Source organism: Lissotriton helveticus, chromosome 12 (assembly GCF_964261635.1).
Source record: "Lissotriton helveticus chromosome 12, aLisHel1.1, whole genome shotgun sequence".
Classification (NCBI taxonomy): Eukaryota; Metazoa; Chordata; class Amphibia; order Caudata; family Salamandridae; genus Lissotriton; species Lissotriton helveticus.
The window spans coordinates 314,763,324-314,786,635 of record NC_136073.1 but is presented as its reverse complement, the minus strand read 5'-3'; the positions used below and the strand labels follow the sequence as shown (position 1 = coordinate 314,786,635).

Sequence of the window (23,312 nt, the reverse complement as noted above, 5' to 3'; positions counted from 1 at the left end):
GAGCACCAGTACAATATGCTTATTCACAGGTGTGTCCTGCTTTGTTACCATAGAGAAGATTTTAGGCATGTGAAGATCTCTTTGAATACATTTTTTACAATATTTTTAGGCAAATGAAATGTTATTTTGTGGACGAAAGCTGACCGCGCAAGAGGCATGTAGCAGAGGACTTGTTTCACAAGTATTTTGGCCAACCACATTCAGCCAAGAAGTGATGTTACGTGTCAAGGAAATGGCCTCCTGCAGTGCAGTGGTAAGTTTAGTCGTCTTTGGTCACATGCTAGCAAATCACAACTTTAGCATATAATTAACAAAGTTTTATATCTAAACCATCAGTTTAAAAAAAATGATTTTATTGTTTATTTTATCCTTGGAACAGTGAAATGCAATTTTACAGCAATCACACAATGACAAATTGAGCATCGTAAAGTTCTCACAAGTGTCACTGACTTAATAAAAGAACATGTGTGAGAAGGAGCCCATAGGAAATACAAGAAAAAAGACAAACAGTACAGTACTCTGGGCCGACAATTCTCTATAAGGTATTCAATGACATTACATCTGGAAAACAAATGTATTTAAAGTACAGAATATTCAAACATATTTTGGATCCAATTTGCTTTCTCTACAGGCTTCCCAGGACATCTACGTTTTCTTCTAGCGTTGGGGCTGGGGTCAAAGGGAAAAAAAGGAAAAAACAAAGGGAGACAATAAGGAAGGGGGGAAACGCTGGGGCTATGACAATGACCCATTCTTCTTTCTTTTTGGCAGAGCACCTGGAGGTTTTAAGATTTAAGACCTGTTTTCGAGTTTGGCGGTCCGACCTTCCAAACACTGCAGCCACCAGGAGACCACAGTGCCAGCGGTCCTCAGACAGCGGTGTGGCTGCAGAGATTTTGCAGCTGTACTGATTATTTTTCCGTATGTATTAATGTCTGCGTTAGCATTTCGACTGCATATGTGTTGAAGGCACACATATGCATGATACATGTGGAAAAAAAACATCTAACCATTGCCAGAGCCAGGCCTGTATGTGGGTACTCCAGGCACTGGTTATATGGTACAAAAAGGACTCGCCTGCACATCGCTACAAAACAATGTCATAATCCTTGGGGTGAAGATGCTGCTGTGAAGGGGGGGACCAGGAGAAAGAGATACACGTCAAACTCTGACTGAAACCACAGGAAGGGGGTTAATAAGCACCCCAAATCCCACTGCTGGGGTCGGCTCATAGAAAAGTCAACTCGTAATGCGGACTGCAGTGGAACTCCCCTGTACCACGCTATGGCAGCTTCTTTTTCCCGACCACCACTTTTCCCTGACTCGGGCTGTCTGAGGTGTGTTAGTTGGGTCAGAGGTTCAGCCGCAGTCTTCCAAATTCAATCTACCCAACTAGAAATATGGCGCTTGTACCACCAAGCTCACGGCGTTCAGACTGCAGGTTTGACCAACCACCAAACTCATAGTAAGGACTTCAGTGTTTCCTTGCCTGGACACTGCACTGAAAAGTCTTCCACTTCAAAGTCTCAGTTCCTTGCACAGATACCGCAGGGGTGACAATGCTGCGTGATACACATGTTGATGGATTTATTGATTGCCAAGTAGAAGGAGATACATATTGGATGCACAAATAGCAAAGGACACCACCCAAACCAATTGCTTTTTTTATACCTTCAAAGATCAGACCATGGCTGAATACTGTGTAGTAATGTTTATACTTGCAAACATTCCCAGCTCTGCTTAGCCTAGACTGAAGAGATCCTGTGGAATGCAGGAGTGTCATAGGTTGTACTGACATTAAGGGCTTGATTACGAGCTTCGTAGTCCTCCTGTAGCACCGGCACTGCTGCACTGCCAAGAGGACCGCCAAGCCCATGGTGTACCCAACGGCTGGATTTGCATTTGAATCCAGGGAGGGCAGGCTGGCAGTGCTGCAACGAGCTCATGTTGGTGGCTGTGTGAGGCTCATTGGAGAGCCTTAACAGCAGACTGCTGCAGTTAGAGTACCTGCAGCACATTCCTGCACACTGTGATATGCACCATTTTGTGCATGATGCACTATGCAGGAACAAGGGTGCAGTTCCAGGGCGGCACAACACTTGCCCCATGACTGCACCACCAGGCCTAGAATCGGCCGGGGGCCCTGCATCTTGGCCATCCTTTTCATGGCGGGATCCCTGCCATGAAATAGGCCGTGAATATGCAAGTCGGAATATGCTCAGCAGTGCCGCATCAGCTCTGCCAGCATATATCTGCCCCTATCCCCACTGTCACGGGATCCTGGTCCCAGTGGAGGTGATGGTCTGACGGCCACACTCCGAATACAATGGGCGGACCCCAGGGTTGATGGTGGTCGTACTGCCACTGCGAATACGACAGTCCCAGGACGGCTGCACTAATAATGAGCCCCTAAGAATAGTGGCAACAGTCTGGCCTAGGCGTGTAGATGCTGCTCCTCATAGTGTTCATCGTTCATATTGAAGTCTGGTGCCTGACTAAAGTGTTCCTTTTCTACACCTGGGCATGTTCTGACTCCTCCCTATACAAGGTACATACCTCATTAATGCACACACACTCAGGGATTGTGGAGGCGGAACCGGACAATTGCTACTTTTAGAAATAGGAAGACCTAGCCTGGCTGATGTATGTTATATGGGTCAGTGGGAAAGAGATGAGATCTTTTGCCTCGCCATAATCATTAAGCCCAATTCTGGCACATTTATCAGTCTACTGGTGACCTTTGGTAGCTGAATATAGTAAACGTGAAAATTAATGTGAAAAAAATGTTCCCTACCAAATTTTGGCCCATCGATTGAATCCGTACCAGTGCCACCAAACTAAAGGGCTGATCTCTGTCAAGCCTGTCAAATACAGCGTGAAAAAGGGAATCTCTTCTAACTAAATTAAATCTCCCTTCAATTTGCTTCTATGTAGAAGGTGCAGCTTTGTTCTGGCAGGGTGCCGAAGGCGAACTTGGCAAAAAAGGGCCCTAGAAATCAAGATCTTAAGATTCCCCTGTCCACACTTGAAACAATGTTCTCCCTCAATAAAATATGGTGATCTAGGAGAAAATTATGAGTATTCTATTAGAACAGGAAAATGCTTACAGGGGCACTTTCAATATGCCCTGCCATCCTTGCCAGCAAGGAAATCAGAAATAGAACCGCGCTCACTGTTCAATCAGACCTAAGAAAAGGCCTAAAAATAGATTTCCTGGAAGAAAATAAAAAAAAAACGCCAGAGCAGCTGCGAGGCCTGGATTTGAAAGAGTAAGAACCATTCTCATTACGAAGATGTTAATGCCAGATCTAAGAAGTAACGAACAATAAGCTCACATCAACAATAAAAGTAATGTTGTGATCACTAATTTGCCAATGGATTACCTCAAATGAACACAAAAAACGCATAAAGGACAACATCTTGAGACATAAACTTTCACATCCCAAGAGTGTCATTGAAGGAGTGGACTATAAAGTGTTATGAAGTGATAAACCTTCAACAAACCCCCTCTTAAGAGATAAGACCGAAGAACAGAGCACTATAGCAAACTGAGAAGCAATGAGAGACATTTTAAAAGTGGTCTCATGATTTTAAAAATCTCCCAGAGGAATTGTGTATAAAATGGCAGTAGACTAATATAGAAATACTTGACACTAAAAATGTAGTGCAGGGACACAGAGAAGCATACAAAGGAACAATTATTAAAAAGATCATTATTTCTCAGAATTCACAGGACAAACTCTTTCTGTATCCATAAAGATGAGTATATTCTAATAAATATATTGGACGTACCACAGCAGTGGCATTCAAATATGGGCGTGCACAAGGGCATAACTCCGTTCCCCTTAAATTGTGTGTTTAACTGCACTTTAAACTCACACAAAATATGTATTTTGTATTCCTGTTCTTGATTGGCATATTTATATAATTTGTGCCCTCATGGAAGTCTGCCAGCCAGAAGTGTTTTAAATAAAGGTGTCATCGAAAAAGAAAGGGTACTACACGTTTGCCCTGCTTGAAACTCTCACCATAAACTAACTCAACACCTCCCCCCCCCCCACCCCAGTGCACTTCAGATCAACCTTAAGAGTTGGATCAAATTAGCTGTTCATATTCTTTACAAAGTAATTTCCAGCTAACTCTTTGTTTTTTACAGATATAAAGCAGGCACCGTTTACTAGTAAGATGACTTATGCTCCAGATCCTGCAGAACGTTGCTGGCCTTGACTATATATTCAGGTCTCAGCCAGTACACAGAGGAAAATAAGGAAATCAACTAAGGAACATAAAAAAAGAGAAAAAACAATACCTATCATAACAGTCAAACCATTTAGCATCAGGACAGTGTCAGGATCGTCTATAAACTTGTTTTCATGGTTAGGCATATATTAAGGTTGCCTCTGATTATTCACTGTTATTTCCGCGCCCGGGAATTAACAATACCATGGTTTCCAGTAAATCTGTGGCTGGGAAAATAATGTCGATAGTGACATTTTGGGAAATAACATGCAGAAATCAGTGCTGCTGCACTGATTGCTCCATTATTCCCTCAGTTTTTCACTCAACTGTTCACAGACAAAACTTCTGTCCCTGTGACTCGAGTTACCAGCCCATCAGAAGTTACCTGCTGATTGTAAAGATGCCTTATATGTATTTCCTTTATTTCTTTACATATATATTTTTTAATTTCCTTTAAGAACGTTAATACTTTTACACAGGTTATTTTTATTTTTTTGCTTTAGCTTAGTTCGTTATTTTATTTTTTATTTCTCAACCTCTTGAAGTACGTTCTCTATGTAATTTTGCCACATCATTGCTTTTCAAGTAAAGCATAGCTGCCAAGGGTTCAGATGAATATGTGTGACATTTTCATAATTTCAGTGTAATTATGAGTGACATTTCAATGACTATGAGTGACACTTTTTCGCAAGCAAATGAAACATATAGGGAAACATACATTTCAGAAATTACACCCATTTGAGCAACAAAAAAACTTTAAGAGGTCACTGAAGACACAACATGATTCATCTCAAATTATGACATGCATTCATTCACTCTTTATGGATGTAACAAGTTAACCTACACGCATGACATTTTTGTTCATTTCAAATTAGTCAAATATAAACTAAAAAACTATGTTTCCGACTCATTTTGGTGTAAACTAATTGGAATTACGGTCTACTACTGTTAAAATATATGCAAGCAGCGTTACGAGGGAACTTCAGTACAGAATCAGAGAGACTTAGTGCACAACTCCCCCAGGCTGCCAGCTCACAAGTGCCTGGAGGAGCGAGTCTGCTGGCAGAGCGATTCACTGGTGACGTCGCAGTGGTGCTTGTGCTGAGCGCTAATCCACTTGCATGAGAGTCTGCTAGCTGCAGACCTGACGTCGTTAGAGTTGTCCCTCTGATATCTGGCGCTAGGATGCAGCAGACCGACTGCTCTCTTGACCTGGCATGCTCGAGCACATCAGAAAAGAGTATTCACCGCTGCTGCCTGCTGCAAAGCTAGTGGGTCTTTGGTGAGGGCTGGAATGTCTGCTTCTTTTGCCTGCGCCAGAACCCTGGCCCAAGTGAAATAGACGACATAATGCACGTGTCCCCAACCCAGGAAGGAGGCTGTAGGACATAAATACCGGCTGTAAAAGTGCGAGCCCCAAGCTAAACGTTAGCTCGAACGTACCTCAAGTCAGCCCAATTGACCAACAACTATACGCTGGACTCTGAGTTAGGCTCACTTACTAATCCAACTCAACAATGGTGCTGAGTTAAAACGTCATCAGAAGGATGAAAGGAACAGCCAGCCCTGCTGAAACCTCAAGCCAAACCAGAAAATTGTAGAAAGCGAAGTTATAGCGTGAGTCAGTGCATCTCTTGAGGCCAGCAAGTCACAGTTACAGTCGAGGAAGGCAGGCAGCCTGACTACATGGTAATAAGAAACTAAAACAGACTCGGATGGCTAGTGCTACAGTCTGAACAGACTTCAACTTTACCACTGTGCCAATCGAGGGTTTGCCGCCCGCCTCCTGAGTCCTCCACAGACTTGTAGACAAGCACTACAGCGCAGAGCACAAAGTATTTCGGATTAAAAAAGATGGTTCTTTCTAAATTCAATATTTAAACAGATCAGTATGATTTATTTTAAACTGATAAACTCGGCTTGAAAATATTAGCGGCAACAAAATATATCTTTCAAAGGAAGACAAAAGTGGCAGTACTAACAGATACGCCTTTTCATAAAAATGATATCTAGGAAGTAAGGGGATATAATTAGTTAGCACACATGCTGCCAGTGAATCTGGGAGAGAAAACGGGGAGGAGCGGACTCACCCAGATGGTCCTCCTAATGTTTATCTTCATGTTTCTCAGTCTGTGTGCTTTGCTTAAAATAACGCCGGCCGGGGAAAGCAGGGCCCATTGGTCCCGTAGAGAGCGGCCAGACAGCTCGAAAACCGAAGAGAATAGCCACGACTCTGCCGATTGCCTGAACCCTCCACACTGCAATCGGTGCTCCTTAACTCCAGGATGTGAAGGTCACAGGCTCAGGCTGCAGCACTCTCACTGGGCCCGGCCAAGCTCCCGGCTCGGAAATAACTATTCAGTGGCAGCCATAAAATGATTGTGCCCCACAGCGCAGAGGGCCCGCCGTGCAGCAAGTGCCATGATAAGCGGCGTTGCAAGGCAGCCGAGCACCATGATTCCGGCCCCCCGCGCGCTAACCATTGTCAGCCGGCCTCTAACTCCAATTTCATTAAATGTAACTTCCGGCGTGCACCTTGTAAGCAGGACGTAACGTGACGTCGCGTCGCCATACGGCGCCATGGCTAAGTTGCAACATAACTGCACCCGGGTCTCCAGGCGGCAGGGGAGAACGAATGTAATATTGTAGCACTGAGAGCAGTGCACAAGTCGGATCTTTAACTGTTACGATTCATCTGAGCCTGCTGGCAAGTAAAGTCTGCTGCGGCCCGGCTGGGCGCATCACACAGGTGTCAGAGGCGTCAGCGCGCGCATTAGCACCTTGCGTAGGCTAAGGCAGTCAGTTTCAGTGCTGTCCGGTAAGTGGCAAAAATGCGTGACAACGTATTTCAGTGCGGTGATGCGGGAACACCACACTGAAATGCGTTAGCGTCATGCCAGATGCGTGACACTTGGCAGGACTGGTAAAGCATCACGCTCAGAAGGCTAGCAAATGGCACATTTTATGTTTATGATAAGAAGTTATTGTCTTCTTTGTACATGTGTAGCATCTGCTGATTTCGGTGGGATTTTTACTTAAGGTCTAACTACATTCCTGCCCATTTTCTTACTTGCATGTTAGGACAAAATATCATACTGGTGCCGTGATGGCCCACCTGTAGCACCTCTGTTTGTGTCCCCAACAGAAGAAGTAGCAAGTTATTTCTGGGATTTACCTCCAGCAATGTTAACTTCAATATGTATTTAAATGAGAAACAGTTTTCTGTCTGTTTCTAGGAACAAAAAGGTACCATAAGGTAAGGTACCTGGAAGCCTTTAATAAAAGTCTGAGCAAAATAGTATATATGCCCTCAATTCCTCAGGTATTGTGGGCAGATAGTTCCCTAATAGCATAGAATATGATCAGGAAGATAATGACGCTGAAGGTGATGACAAAATTCATATGGATGACATGGGGTCTGTGATGGGCCACCTGTGGCAACTCTATGTGGCACCAACAGAATAAATAACAAGTTCCACTGCTTTCTGGAATATACATCTACCAATTTTAACCTCCCTACATTTATTGGTATGTTTCTTTGTACAATAAGGCAGCATAGGGGACGGCATATCAATGCCTTTGGCAAATATATGAGCAGAATACCACTCTCGCCCACAATACTACAGCTTTTGTGGCAGAAAGGACCAGAAAATATGGTGTGATATTGCCTCCATTTGCATGATCTTGAATGATAAGACATCAGAGGCAACTTTATTTTGCAAGAAGAAGAGATTTCTTTGATTGCAATTAACTATGCCCTGATTGACGTGAGTTAAAGATGACGGACCCTTTTGGTTCCTGATGGACTCCATAGAACAGTGACGTAAGTGCTTGGGTGTGGTTAATAGAATTCATGATGTAGAATGTTCAGTTAATGATTACCCGCTGAGAAATAAAGACATGTAATATCAAGCTTGGTATGTGGTGTAATCATTTACATTCTCTGTGGCTAGGGAGGACGCTACAATGGTGATGAGATAGGGGATTGGTAACCTGAAGTACTGACAGTGCTCTCCCAGAGAGTTTGCCGTGGTCCAGCAAACTGCTTGTGTGTGTCACATGCACCTCAGTGAAAGTGAAGATTTACAGTTAGCTTATGTGGAGTCAACAAAAACAAACACAAAAGCCTCTCCCTAACCATGTATTACTTGATAGGGCATAGATTTTAGATGTGCAAACAGTATCATTGTCCCACAGTTTGTATTTATGAAATGTATTTTTATTATTCTTATAGTATCAAAGGTTATCATTTTGTTACAATAATCATGAATATATTATGTAAAAGTGACTGTCATTCTGAAAATTCGCACAACGAGACCCCAACATGGAATAATACACAAATTAAAAAAATAACAAAAATAAAGTACAAAATAACACCATACATCATACAGCATTCAATCATACCATGCACAACCCACCAAAACAAAAAACAATAAGAGAAACACAATGACTAATAAAAGACAAAGCTATTGTATAAACAATATACATGCACAATGGTGAATTACAATACACAGAGATACAATTATTTGAGACTGAAAACAGCGCCGATGCGCGTTTCGGAGTGGAACCTGTCTACCTGATCCTTCGTCAGGGGGCAACTGATACAGTAGAGATTTAGAATCACTATAAAAGAATATATAACAAACACTTAAAGAAAAGTGGAGAAGAATCGCCACAACCTTAATCTGGGCAACTGGTTAGGGACTAAGAGGCCGCTGACAAGAGCAGACTGTAACGGAATGACTAATAATGCAAAAATGAGGCTAGACCTATAACAGACATTAAATACATACAGATAGTGATCCTAAACTGGATATACCGTAGGGTCATAAGTCAAGGGTCTAGATGACTGTGCATGGTTTAAAGGGTGACCCAACAGGAGTTAAACTTACCCCTAAAGTTGTGTTGCCAGGAAACAAAATTTGGACACCACAAGGGGGCTTCTTCCTGTAGGTAGAAACGTGCCCAGCCTGGTCGAGGGCCTGAAGTTTAAGGAGCAAGCTTGAGGACCTGGTAGGTAAAGTGCATACACACCACGCTATAGATGGACTGATGAGATAAATGGACATGGAAAGAGGACCTATAAAGTACAAAAAGAAACTTAATATGTACTTACACGAAGGTACATAAAGAAGAGATGTGACAATTAGTATAGGCAATGCTACAGAGATTATCCTTGGCTGGTCTTTAAAAATATGAACTCGCCAAGAGCGACACAGGTACCAAAATGGTGCGCTTTAGTGTTACGGCATGGTGAGTCTAACCATAAAGAGAAAACGGAGACATGAGGTAACTATAAAGTGAAACGCCCAGCCCCCAAAACAAAACCTGAGCAGACATCATAGGTCCAGGATCTCATACCTTGCTTAGTCTCACGAATCGCTTAAACCGAGGAACTCATCCTCCAAAGTACTCCACAGAGGCAGAGGACAGGAACCGTCCGTTTATAAAGCCACGGTACACAGCGCTAAATGAGAGGCATCTGAAAGATGTATGTCTAAAAGAAAGCATGGTGCCGGATTGAACTCTCGAACAGTGTGGAGAATCATGGGCGCCATGTTGAAAGTAAAAATAGAAACGGGTAACCAGGGGCCATGTTGGAATGGAGCTGCCGGGACCGTTGCAAAGCTGTAAAAACAGTATTAGATGAAAGGGTACTATAACCATGGTGTCAAAAACCAAGTAAGCGCCAACAGAATAGATGAGGCTGATTACTGGGAGGCTGAGGGAATCCAACACTATCAAAAATGATCACTATTCTAACTCGAAAAAAATAATAAATGAACCAAGAATCAAAATAACTACGTGTGTAAAAGCAGAACTGGAAAGCCATGTGACAAAAAGGGCACTGAGATACCGGATAAGATCAGAAGAAATCACAACATGGCTCGGGCAGCAGAAATACCTACATTACCCTTTGAACATGGACATAGTATCAAATAGATGACGTTGGCAGATCTACAGTTTGTCATATCATTGAAAATTAATTTTCCTTTGTTCCATTGTAGCTCGGATGAAACTATAGCCGAGGTACATGTGTGACAATTGCCACATTTGTGTGTGCCACAGACGGGCAGACTACCTGTGATGGATTTCTGAAGAAATTGCTTAGAGGTGTCAAACTTAGATTTTACTAAGATATTGCCCAGATTTCTATTTCTACGAAATGCAAAAACTGGTCTTTGTAGTGGGTTGGAGTCTTCTCCAGAGTTAAGAATGTGCCATTGTGAGCACATGATTTGGCGCAGCTGATTATTCAAGTTCGAGTGGCGAGCGACACACACCAATTTGCGATCTTCGATGGTATTCTTGTCCTGTAATAGGGCATCTCGGTTGTAGTACTTTGCCCTCTTGTAGGCCTTGACCAGTCTGTGGGGGTATCCGCTATCAAGCAATTTGAGCATAAGTTCTTTGGCATGAAACTCAAAGTTTCTAAGGCTGGTACAGTTCCTGCGCAGTAGAAGAAAATGGCTAAATGTTATGCTACCTTTTTGACTGCGCGGGTGAAAACTCTGGTACTGGAGAAGAGTGTTTCTCGCAGTTCATATCGGATTGGCTGCATGCAAGAAACAATGTGAGTCGAAGAAAGATCGACTCATGAAGTCACAAAATTAATTTAGACACTGTCCTAAAATCACACAAAAGGTCACTGGCTGTACCATACCTTTTATCATAAGCTGTGGTGCATCGATAAACATCATGCCTGAGAAGTACAATGAACTCTCTCCAGTGCCCGTCTCACACCGTCCAATACTAAAGTGCATCTACTCCATTAGAAATTCAAGGTTCATTTGTAGCAACCATGAAGCACACAAAGACAATAGAACAAGCACAAATTTACATACTTCAAGGTACTTCTTGAAGTGCCTCTTTACTCAGTTTTATTACTGCTGCTGAAGTGGGACTGATATCTGTAAATTACATCATAAATGCTCCTCACAAAATAGTGAGTCCGCTTCCATTGTTGTTTCATGGATTTTTGCAAACTTAAGACAATGAAAGTGCAACTTCATATTAATGAGGACATTCATCCAGTTGCACAGCGACATCGTCAAATTGCATTTAATTTACAGGAAGCTGTTAAAAAAGAACTCGAGACATTACTAAAGCATGATATCATTGAGCTATATTCTGATCGGACATCATGGATTTCGCCCATAGTGGAAGTGCCTGAAAAGGACAGTGGAAAGGCTGTATACATCTGTGTTGATATGCATCAAGCTAACAAGTCAATTGAAAGAGAACGTCATCCAGGCCCACACTTTGCCGATATAATTACCCAGCTGAATAGTGCCAAAGTCATCTCTCACCTTGTTCTGAACAAAGGATACCATCAGTAGAAATTAGAAGAAGATTGCAGATACATTACTGTCTTTTCTACCCTTATTTGTTTGTTCAGATATAAGAGATTACATTTCGGTGTGCCATCAGCTGCAGAATTGTTTCAAGATGTCATTCTCCCCATAATACAGCCTATCATGCATGCTTTCAATTAAGGTGATGATATACTGGTATTTGGGGCCACACAAAAGGAACATGATAAAGTTCTTACACAAGTGTGCTTTTTATTTGCGGTTGCAGGTCTCACTTTGAATGAATACAAGTGTGAGTTCCACAAAAGAGAACTCAAATTCTTTGGCCATATTTTCTCTGATGGGGGAATGACTCCTGATCCGGCTACAGTACAGGCTTTATCAGCCACCTATTCCCCACAGGTTGTTGCCATGATATGCCCTTTTTTGGCATGGGCAGCTACTGTTCTTGGTACATCATACTTTTGCCACAAAGAGTGCCCCATTAAGATACTTTATAAAACGAAATGCTTCATTTCAATGGTCACATGAATGTGAACAAAGCTTCAAAAAAATCAAACTGGCAATAGGGAACACCATTGAAATGGCCTACTTTAGTCCAGAGCTTCATACAGAAATTGTTGTTGACACAAGCCCGGTAGGGTTGGACACAGTTGTTTCCCAACACAATGGACATCCAAATGCTAAAAAGGCATATTGTAACTTATGCTAGCAGAAGTTTGTCACAAACTGAATGCGCCTATTCACAACCTAAAAAAGAAAGCCTATTTGTGGTGTGGTCTTGTGAAAATTTTCCTGTGTTTCTATATGGAAAGCATTTCACTCTTGTCACAGACCATCAAGTATTGCTTACCATCTTTGGCAATCCTAAAGCCAAGATGCCACCTCGCATTGAGAGGTAGGGGTTGTGATTCCAAGAATACATTTGCCTCAACGTAAAGTCCACAACCCCTTCTGCTATATCAGTGGAACAAATAATTGCTGCCACAAGCACAGACAGGGATATGCTAATACTTAAAGACATTATTGCACATTAATCCTGAAAATAGCACACTCTGCCTCTTACAAATAACAGTAAATATCAAACGTTCAAAAATGTGAAATATGAACTTTCATTAACCCAAGAAAGTATTGTCTTTCAAGGTTGGAGACTTGTCATACCGGAGAGTCTGAGACAGCAAGTCGTTTAAGTGGCACATGAGGGACATAGTGGAATTGTTGCCACAAAGTGAGCTCTGTGAGACTGAGTTTTGTTTCCTCATCTTGATGAAAGAGTTGAAAGGGAATTTAAGGCCTGTCATTTGTGCAGTTGTTTCCCCCAAAATAACCCAGGTACAATTGAACGTGTCTGATCTTCCAAAACGTATGGAAGAAAATTGCTGTTGACTTCTTCGGGCCCCTTGACAATGGACATCATTTAATGGTAATCATAGATAAGTATTCTTGTTTTCCCTTGGTAGGAGACCTCTCGTCGATCAATCACGAAAAGGTAATTAAGAGGCTAGATGGTATTTTTCTGACATGGGGTGTTCCTTCAGTTCTGATGTCTGACAATGGCCCACCTTTGAAGAGAAGAGAATTCAAAGATTTTGTTACTCATTTGAATGTTAAACATTAGAAAAGCACACCTCTTTGGCCCCAAGCAAACAGCATTGTTGAGAGTTTTTTTTAACTTTTATGAAAAAGACTCTTCAGCATGGTCCACTCGAAAAGCTTAAAATCAAATCAGCTCTTCATACGGCTCTTAATGCCTATCTGTCTACTCCCCATTCAACTACAGGTGAAAGTCCCACTACCCTGATGTTTGGGAGCCTTGAAGACCAAGTTGCCACAATGGACAACAACAAGGTTGATTCATAACATTGGATTTCGTCCAATAGAATCATATCACAAACACAAAATGAAGTCCTATGCAGACAAACACCGATGTGCTGTCCCACTGAGGGTTGTGACCAGTAGAGGACACATGGTGACCGTTCACCATCCTGGAAAGTCCATTACGCGACATTCTTCACATTTCAAGCATATTCCTCGACATTCGCAACTCCAGATGTTATAAGTGGGACTTCTTCAACTGAGATTTTGGAGAGCCCAACCACTGTACCTGTGTCTCAGTCGGAACATCGCAAAAAAAAATGATGGTCAGTGTGTTGAAACTTTTCAAACCATCACCCCCAGTCACAGATCTGGGTTTAATCCATTGTTTGCTTGCCACGTCACCCCAGTTTGGACCCAACCATATGCATATCAGCTTTGACTCTGCTCCCCATGGGAACAGTCCAACCCGAACTGCCAAACCAGGTCTTCCCTTGACTGGAAACAAGCATCCTGGGACCGGTTTCGGGGTATCATCCCTCATCAGCTAGGTATCCTGAATCTAGTGGTGCAGAGAGCAAGGAACTAACGTCCGGGCACACTCTTAGCCACTTAGGGCGCATATATAGCAGCATTACAGTGCCAGTCATGGACACGTCTTTTGTTTCTCCGCAGCTTCACATGACAAGATCTGGACGATTGATTCGAGCACCAAAATAATTTATTGAAGAGTTATGATGTATATATGTATTATTTGTACTTGTATTTAACAAAGGGGGTGATGTAGTGTCTTGCGAGTTAGAGATGATGGGACTCTATTGGGTCCTGATGGACTCCGTTGTAGTGTAGTTCCTATAGTCCCAATAGGCTCTGCGCATTGGAATAATATATCCTATAGATGTGACGTAGTACTTAAGTCAATAGGTCTCTATCGAATATTCTAAACTTAATAGTGAGTGCCAGCTAGCTCAGAGGTCACTACAAACTTTCTCGAATACACAAGAAGGGATTAGTTTCTGACAACCACATAAACATGGCAACTTTGTTTCCCCAAGAATAAGAACATATCTCTCAGAGTCGTCGAAACAATAGATAACTATTTTACTCGGTCAAACGTGCATGCTTCGTTTCTACAGAGTTGCAGAGAACAAGTGAGACGGGCATTTTCAATAAAAAGGTTTATTGAACAGTCTTCTTTCTCATGCAAGAGAGATAAACTGTTACAATCGTTAGGCAGAATGCAAAGTATAATGTGTACAGCGTGAACAGTACTATGAAATAATACTGTAAGAGCATTGTATGGTTTCTAAGCCATATAAAAATACATACATAAATAACATAGACTAAAATACTCAACTGGTGTTTCTAAAATACGCCTACCCCAATGTACCTAACCTAGGTCTAGTACGTGGGAAGAAGTAAGTATGGTCTTTTGCATAGGTTTAGATCTGACAAGAATCTTCCAAAGGTTTCTCTAGGTTCTAATCAGCTCCATACCTTTTTAGAATGAAGGAGGTCTGGAATCTCTGTCTCGGGACTGGATTTTCCAACACCCCGCAAGGGGAGTCAAAAACACTGGAGCTGGATTCTCGGCAGAGGAGGGCAGCTCCCTGATCAGTGTGTCAGCTGGAGAGTCGGCTTCCTTCGGCTCTTGCTGTAGCAAGCTGCGTCGGGCAAGTAGGTCTTCGAACTGCTCTGAACCACCGTGCTTTGCCATAGCAAGTGAAGGTATATTTATACCTTGAAGGTGTTTAGGAATGCCATGTTTGACGTAAAGTCGAGCATATGAACGTCATGAATGAACCCCTGGGGAATAGTTGTTCATTGTGAAGTAACTGAGTTCTTGGAGAAATCAATATTCAAGCAAGGGGAAGTCCCTAACGGCTTAAGCTGGATTTCCAAGAAATCATTGTTACGTTTGGTGAACGGATGGAAGTAGCCATGCCTGTATTTGGGTAGCATGGTTTATGCCTAAATAAGGGCTTTATTTCTATGCTTATATAAGGGCAATGAGGATTGTACCTATATAAGGGCATGATTCGGGAAAATCCATTCGGAATCTGAAACGTCACACAACACCGTAGAACAGTGGCGTAAGTGTTCGGGTGTGGTTTACAGAATCATGAGGTAGAATGTTCAGTTAATGATTACACACTGAGAAATAAAGACTTGTTTAACCAAGCTCCATATATAGCATAATCATTTACATGCTCTGTGGCTGGGGAGGATGCTACACTGGACACAACTGTGATGCTGAGGAGACAAAGGTAGCTTCAGAGCACTTCTTTTCGAGTGTGCATGCAAATATGTTAGACATGTCATTTTCCAGACAGCCCTCTTTGGCAAACCTGCAGATGTTAAACAACTAATACTAAAGGCTGATAACTTGTCATCAAAGTCATCCATGTTGTATTGAGCAAAAATGAACTTCTTAAAAGGAAACCGAAGACTGTAGACTACTTATTGAGTGCCATACCATTACTATCATTGACACTCTTTTATCCAACTTTCATATCAACAATGATGTAGCCACCAGTGCTTTCAACCAAACTGTCAGTGCACATGGCCAGCTAGTAATCATAGAGGGTTCTCTTAATTTATGAATCAGCAATATACCAAGCCTGTGTGGCAGAGGACAGAATGTCTGAGAAGCTGAAAGCTTGGAAGAGGAAAACACTAGAAAAAGAGGCATTATACTCTTTAATCTCATGCCGACAAAATAAGTTCAGAACACAAGCTTACTCTATTCATAATGTAGAAAGGCAGTGTATCATATCATTATAAATGCATTCAAAACAGCCCTGTGTCCACAAAAATACATTCTGATGCAGAAATGAGTTTTACTGGGGTAAGTATCTACACCCTCTATTTTCTAAACGTCACCAAATCCTACCATATTTGCCGTTTCTGGCAAACTCAGGTTTAAATATTCATCAATAATAGTTAATCTTCCATTCACCTCATCTGTAGGGAATTGTTCACTTACCCATTAGCAATGAAGCCTCTCCCCTACCTGAGAACTCATTACCCTACTACCTAAAGTCAAAGGTCAATCAGTTGGAATAAATTCCATGGTAGGGATCAACTTTTTCCTTATAGTCTGGAAATACTTTTTGCTATCATGCCTACAAAAGAAGTAAACACAAGTTACAAGCTGCTTCAATCATAAACCCCTCTCTACTATTATTCGTAGACAAAGTGGTTCTAAAGATTAATCCTAGATTACTTCCAAAGGTCCCTACTGATTCTCATCTAAATGGTCTTCCATCTATAAACAATTTCCAGGAAAGGGGATGCTACATTATATGGATATCCTTGGGTAGTTAGGTTTTACACAAACATTGCCAGATCAGTTCTCAAATCCAAACAAATATTTGCATAATCATGCAACGTCTACCAAGGACAGTTGGTGCCCAAGCAAGGTATAGCAAGTTTGATTGCAGCCTAGAACAAATTCTGAAACAAAAAGGCTGGAAATCAACTGTCATGAAAAATTATGGTGCATTGTAAGAGATGGATGGGCGGCAACCCGAACTCTTTTCTGTGGAGGTCCTGTCCTGGACATTTACAAGGCAGTGAGAAGGGAGTCTTGCCACACCTTCACAAAACACTTTTGCCTGGATCAACAAGCCAGAAGGAAATGCAGGGTAGGAGAGGAAGTCTTCACAAACCTCTTTAGTAAGGTAATCATAGTTATGTGTATATACATACATACTCATGAATTAAAAGTTTACCTGATATTTACAGACTGACAATGGGAAATGATTGAAACAGGTGAATCCATGAAAGTTACCAAGGGTGACAAGCTGTAGTTATCAGTAAGCAAATATTCAAATGGTACACCAAATGTGCAGTATTGAAAGATGTTCATATCGTACATTTAGAAGAGGGGCTGTATTTATTGGAACTAGTCACCAATGCCCATTAATAAAAACCTGTACAGTGCCATTTCCTTTGAGTCAGTCCACAATACATAAAACAAATTTAAGTATTGTTTTTACACAATGTGCAAAATCAGAATCTTCAGTTTCCCATTAGGGAAGTAACATGCCGGGTCTGTGTGGGATTGGCGTTTCAGAATTAGAAGACCTGTCACGTATTTTTCTCCTTCTTATTTTTGGTTTCTAACCTAGATATGCTTCAGCTAGTTCAATGTAATATAGTGGCTCAGTTTACTGTCTTGAGGGTAACAGAAGCTAGTAGTCCGAATGAGCCACAAAACCTCTGCGAGTGCTGGGGTGATCCTTTTTGAATTTGAGAGACCTTTAATCAAATGAGCTGCTAGACAGAGTGCACTATTGGCGGTGGTACTGAAATGAGGTTCACGGAGAAGGGAAGTATTTGAAGCATAGGGAAAGTTGTTGTCAAATGATTGATTGTGTGTATTCTGCGATCTGATGCTGAGGTGCTTGTCTTTGGGGTAGCCTATACATTGCTACAATCAGTGGCTTGTGGGTGAGGACATCAAGAACCATTAGTGGGAAAAAAAAATCCTGGTATTGTTTGCAATCACTAGTCACAGATGTAAATTCTACATTCTAAGGTTTGTGTTTGTTTAAGGTCTTTGACATTGTGCGTTGGCATTTCCTCACATCCATGAGAGTGTTAATTTTGTTGACCAAATAATGTGGAGAGGGTTTTTGTATAATGATTGACCCCCACAGATATTAATTCCTTGCCCCATGGAGAAGCAGCTCTCTAGAAAAAGCGATTCATAGGGCTGCATGAGAGTGCTCATTATTTTACTCGGTGTGTCAAAGATAAGCTGGTGTAATTTTTCACTCATCAGTGTAATGTTTTGAAATTCATGTTTCATTCTTTCTTTCACTTATAAGAGTTTGTACAATATATATTCACATTTTCATTTCTGGCATTTAATAAGTGTTGAATGTCTCAGACAAAATTTAAATGTTTAAAACATTTATTTTTTAAATTTGTTAATCTTGACAAAATGATTAAGCCAGGTCAAATGATTATATACATAGGCCCTTAGTCTGCTCAAATAAATAGCAGCATGTTTAAAACTGCAGCCAGGTTCTTTTTGTCTATTTAACGTCTACCTGGCTGCCTGTAAGGACGAAATCCCCCATTAGATACTTAAATCATGACAAGGCAGTCCTTCAAGTAGTCAACGTCATACACAGTGAGCTTCAAGTACAGGGTGAGTTGTCTATGTAAAGATGAATCTTGATGTTTCCACAATGAAATTCGTGGTCAAAAGAATGGTTAACTGAAGACCGTCTGTGGCTCACTATGTACAAACCAAGGATAAACATAGAAACAAGGTCTTATTCATTAGGAGGTCTCTTTGGGGTTCATGCAGATGTAGGGGTAGAAGGCAAAATGTTGGAAGCTTGAGGACTACTACAGGAAATGGGCATGGACATGGAGATGACCATATGAACCAGCTGGCATCTTCTCTTAAGTTAAGATGGGAACCACTGTAGGAGGATGCCATCATAGCCATTCATGAAGATATTGTGTAGGCCAGTGCTTGATAGTATCAAGTGCTGAGGAGAAGTTTCGCAATCTGAGGAGGTAGATGTCAGCATTGTTAATTATATGAAGTACTCACTTGCCACTTACAAGGTTATTGTCTTTCTGCTCCTGAGGTTCTTTAATTTTGACTCCATCTTACATTTGTCATCAATTTGTGTTGCCTTTACACAGGCTGCTCTATTCATGAAGTGTCTCTGCCCTTGGGCTGCAATGTGTTGAAAACCCCCCTCTGTCCTTGCTTTGAAAGCAATCTCAGACACCATCTGGCCTAACTGCATACAGACATGTTCTGCCATTACTGATTGACCTATAGGTGCTGTAGTTTGTTGACTTATGGGTTGGGCAGAAATACACTTAAGGGGGACGTTCTGGTTATATGATGCTTTTTTTAATGTTCTCCTATTGGCTAATATTTTGCAGATCTTGTATGTCCATATTAGGTATTTTGCATGCTTGCAGAAGCTAGGACTGCCCCTTTCTTTTATGCTGAGTTTGTAACCCTAAGCATATAAAAGGCCACTGTGTTTTGTGCTCTTTAGACTGCCTCATTCAGTTGCCAAGGCTTCTGTGCGACGTAGTCTTACTTAATTAAGTTTAATAAAGATGTCTTTTCATATTTCAGCTTCTTTGCCAAGTTCTTTGTATTGGTGAGACCCCTGAGAATGAAGATTACAGTTCTTCACTCCAACGTGACCTGAAGCTAGACTGAAAATTGTGAACAATTGCAGCTGCAGGAGATCATACTTAACACAGCAGAATAACAGAGGCCTGGTAGTTGCAAGGTGTGAACATATTAGAAAGCCTAAGACCCAGCTCTATTGTGACAAGTAAAGTCTGGTATGGGGCCGAGAAATGGGCTTGAGAACAGGTCAAAGCAAGGGTGAAAATGGAAAGAAATTAATAGCAAGGAGAGATACAGAATCAGGCTAGAGAAAGAGAAGGTGGAGTTCAGGCAAGACTAGTACGAGGAGGTGAGTAACTCCTGCAATATTGAAGAGTAGAAATGGAAATGTAGAATAAGTGCATGAGATCCAAAGAGACTGATGACATAAAATGAGATGATGAAAGTGAAAGCAACTGTTGAGGCAGATACCTTATAAAACAAAGTGTTAAATGTTTTTTTAAATACTAATACAATAAAAGCAGAGCAGTAGATGAAACAGTGGGGCAGTGGAAGAACAACAAAATGAACAGGCAATATTTGTATTAAAACATGGCTGAAATCCATCAAGGCAGCAATGTAGCTGCACATTTGTAATAGAAATCATCAGCTTTTTGGATCATGTACGTTGTGTTAGGTTACACTGATGGAAAGAGAATAGGTGTATGGTTTGTAATATTACTGAAAGGCAATGTTGTTTGAAACCTGTGATCAGTCAACAGTTTCATATTTTTTTTAAAGTAGACACGCAATTATCACCTGCTTAGCTTGAACTTTTATGGGTAATATTTTACGGCATTGCTCCATTAAAGTTTTTTGTTGCCATTTTCATAGCGTAAAATGTGCAGTTATGCCAGAGTTCGTACCAACTTCAATAACATCTCCTACTATTCCACACTGATCTCTACATTTGTCCCTTTCATCATATGGTCTAGTGAAAAAAATAGAATTATGTATTGGTGCCCTTAAGGTAAGCCTCAAGATATCAAAGGTAATAGGAGGAAAAAAGGTGTAGTTCAAGAATCAGATGTTGCCTCATGAAAAGGATGCCAACACTGTAGCAATGAAACCTGCAGGAGCCACCTCAATGATGTGCCTTGCTTTATATTTAGGCAGTGAAAAGGAGTAATGAGGTTGTGTCTAGATTTAGATTTTAAATTGTTGAATCTACAATGGAATATGCAGTTAGATTTACCTATTGTGAGTGGTTTGCATCAACAATGTTGTGCTCCTGTTATTTGTTTTTATCCTCCATTATTGTCTAATATACAATTATGATGTGTATATTTAACACTTCCCATAGTGCTGGATCTTGCTTTTTGTTCAAATCTTATATATTGTTTCCTGAGAATGTTAAGGTAGGACTTTGTGCTATCATATTTACAATGTACTACATTGTGCTTGTGCTGTTTTACCCTGGAAGGGGACTAGTATGTGATGATATTTGCAAGCCTCAGGTGCAAACCTGGCCAACTGTGGTCGATTTTACCTAACCTGCAAGACATGTTTGTGTCCTTGCTCACCAAGATTACAACTTTCATAGTGTAGAATGCCAATACTTTTGCAAATGTAAAATGGCAGCTATGGTTGCTCTTTATTTTATTTTATGTCACACCGCGAGTTTAAGACTCATGTATAACAGCAGTTGTTTCTGACTTGCTATTGGGCACAACATTCAGATGGAATAAGGCAAACTGAAAAGACAACCACCTCAGAATGATTATTTAAGCTGCAATTAGTGCTGCTTTTTATGTTGCTTTGATAAACCGCATTGGCCAGTTGGAGAGTTTAGGCCACCCAATTCATACCCATGCCTAATTGTAGATCTGGGCTATTTCTACATTTGAAAATGATGAAGTGGAGATTTTACACTGAAACCATATTATCTTGGTAAGAGGAGTGAATGCCCCATCCAGCCCCATCACAATGCAGAATTGTTCAATAAGGCACAGTGGGACTCCTCAAGGAGGGCTAGCTCGTACTGCTTTACCTCAGAAGTAGAAGTATCGCACCATAACTTCACCTGTCAAGCAAGATAACTAGTATGGGTCCCATAACATTTCTTCTAAGCAACAAGAGTTTGTCAGATGCACTCAGAAGAAGTCAGCATTCATTGAGTGTAGGGCTGGGATGATGGTGGAGCATATTCCCTGGAACAGTCTGGATAAAAGCTCAGAGATTCAGCAGCCCAGGACATAGCAGTACTAAATCTATTGATACCCTTCTTCCAATGAAAAATGACCAACCACCATTTCCTGTTAAAATAACATGCACCCACCATTAGTGCTCCAATTCATCAATTCATCATTTCTTTCATGTTCATACAAACTGTAATGTGAATCTCAGAGCAACTAAAGAGAAAAGATGTATTACTTAAAGCAACTAGTAGGGAATGATATTGCTAGGATTCCATACACCCATTTCAATTTTTTGTGCTGTTGCATGACTGTCGCATTGGTTTGACCGCCCCCAAGGGCTGTACTTTGACCACCCCCAAGGGCTGTACTTTGACCACCCCCAAGGGCTGTACTATGGCCTCTTAGGCTTCTGCTGCACTGGGCCAAACGTTCTTTGAGTTACAGTCAATGTGAGTTTATACTGGCACAAGCCAAGTCTGTTGCGATTATCTGGGAATATATTTATTTTAAAAGTGCACCCCTACTTGTGATTATGCGCGTATGTGTTCAAACTCCTCTACCAGAAAATACAATCATTTAAAGAAATCCAAGAGAATGATACTCATTCTTCCTCCATTTTCTCAACCTACAAATTGAGAGAGAGTTTAAAGTTTATTGGGTCAAATGTCTATAAAACATGCTCAAATAATACAGCAAAATAAAACTATAAAACCACAACCTGTAAAAATCACCCTCAGTCTTCCTAAAATGCAACTAGTTAAAAATATGTGTTTCCATCTCATTATGAGTAAAAAGCATGCAAGTCCTATGGCTACATCAAAAAGTTGATATTTGACAAAGGCGTTTTACCTTCCTGCCTGGACCGGGTCTTCTGTTGAATAAACAGCGGTTTTGAAATTTTAATATGAGTCAATTTCAAAAACAAACAATCGATCAAGAAGTGGCAGATAGTCCACTTCTTTTTTTAACGAATGTCGACATACCTCATTGTGCGCTAACCAGCATTGCTACTGCTTTAGCTTTTACTGGGCCCAACTATCTTGAACTAATGTTACATCTATGTATATCTTTAACCTCTCTCTAACTATTGCACTCTCTTACTCCTCCGATGGATCTTGTTCTGTGCTGAAAGGGACTGTATATGCGGAGGTTGCACAATTGCCCATTGAGTACCAGGAATAGGATTGTTTTTATCTTAAAACTCAATTTTATTACAGTCAAAAAATGACTCCCAGATAACTATAAGTTATTTGAAACCAAATGATTTAGCCGCAATGAGTGATGAGGCAGACTCAGTAGAATCAGTTAATATTCAATGTTTAGTTAGTCAATTATAGGTAAAGAACATTAGCATTAAAATAAGATAGCATACAGCTCTGAATATTAAATTATTAACAGGGTTTAATGAAATACATCAAGCCCTTGTGATTCAGGGAGAATATGATGGATGATCTGGGGAAATCTTCTGAGGAAGATTTGGACTGTTACAGCGTGTGTGTCGATAGGCGATATTAAACCAGGTCCGCCTTGTAAAGACCATCAGCAGAGTTCAGCAAAGTTCCAAGTAGCGAGTTCCAGTTCATCAAGACCGCAAACTGTCTCAATCTGTCTCTGTAATAAAAAAGTCACAGCAATATGATGTGAACC

General features: G+C 41.1%; 1 protein-coding gene across 1 annotated transcript in view; it reads left to right on the top strand.

Moving 5' to 3' along the window:
* LOC144797587 (chromodomain Y-like protein 2) overlaps positions 1-23,312 on the top strand; it is a 625,531-nt gene that overhangs the window by 570,161 nt on the left and 32,058 nt on the right. The window contains exon 6 of the mRNA XM_078668253.1: positions 110-253. Within this exon, the coding sequence (XP_078524379.1) occupies positions 110-253 (144 nt within the window). The remainder of the gene's footprint in view (positions 1-109; positions 254-23,312) is intronic.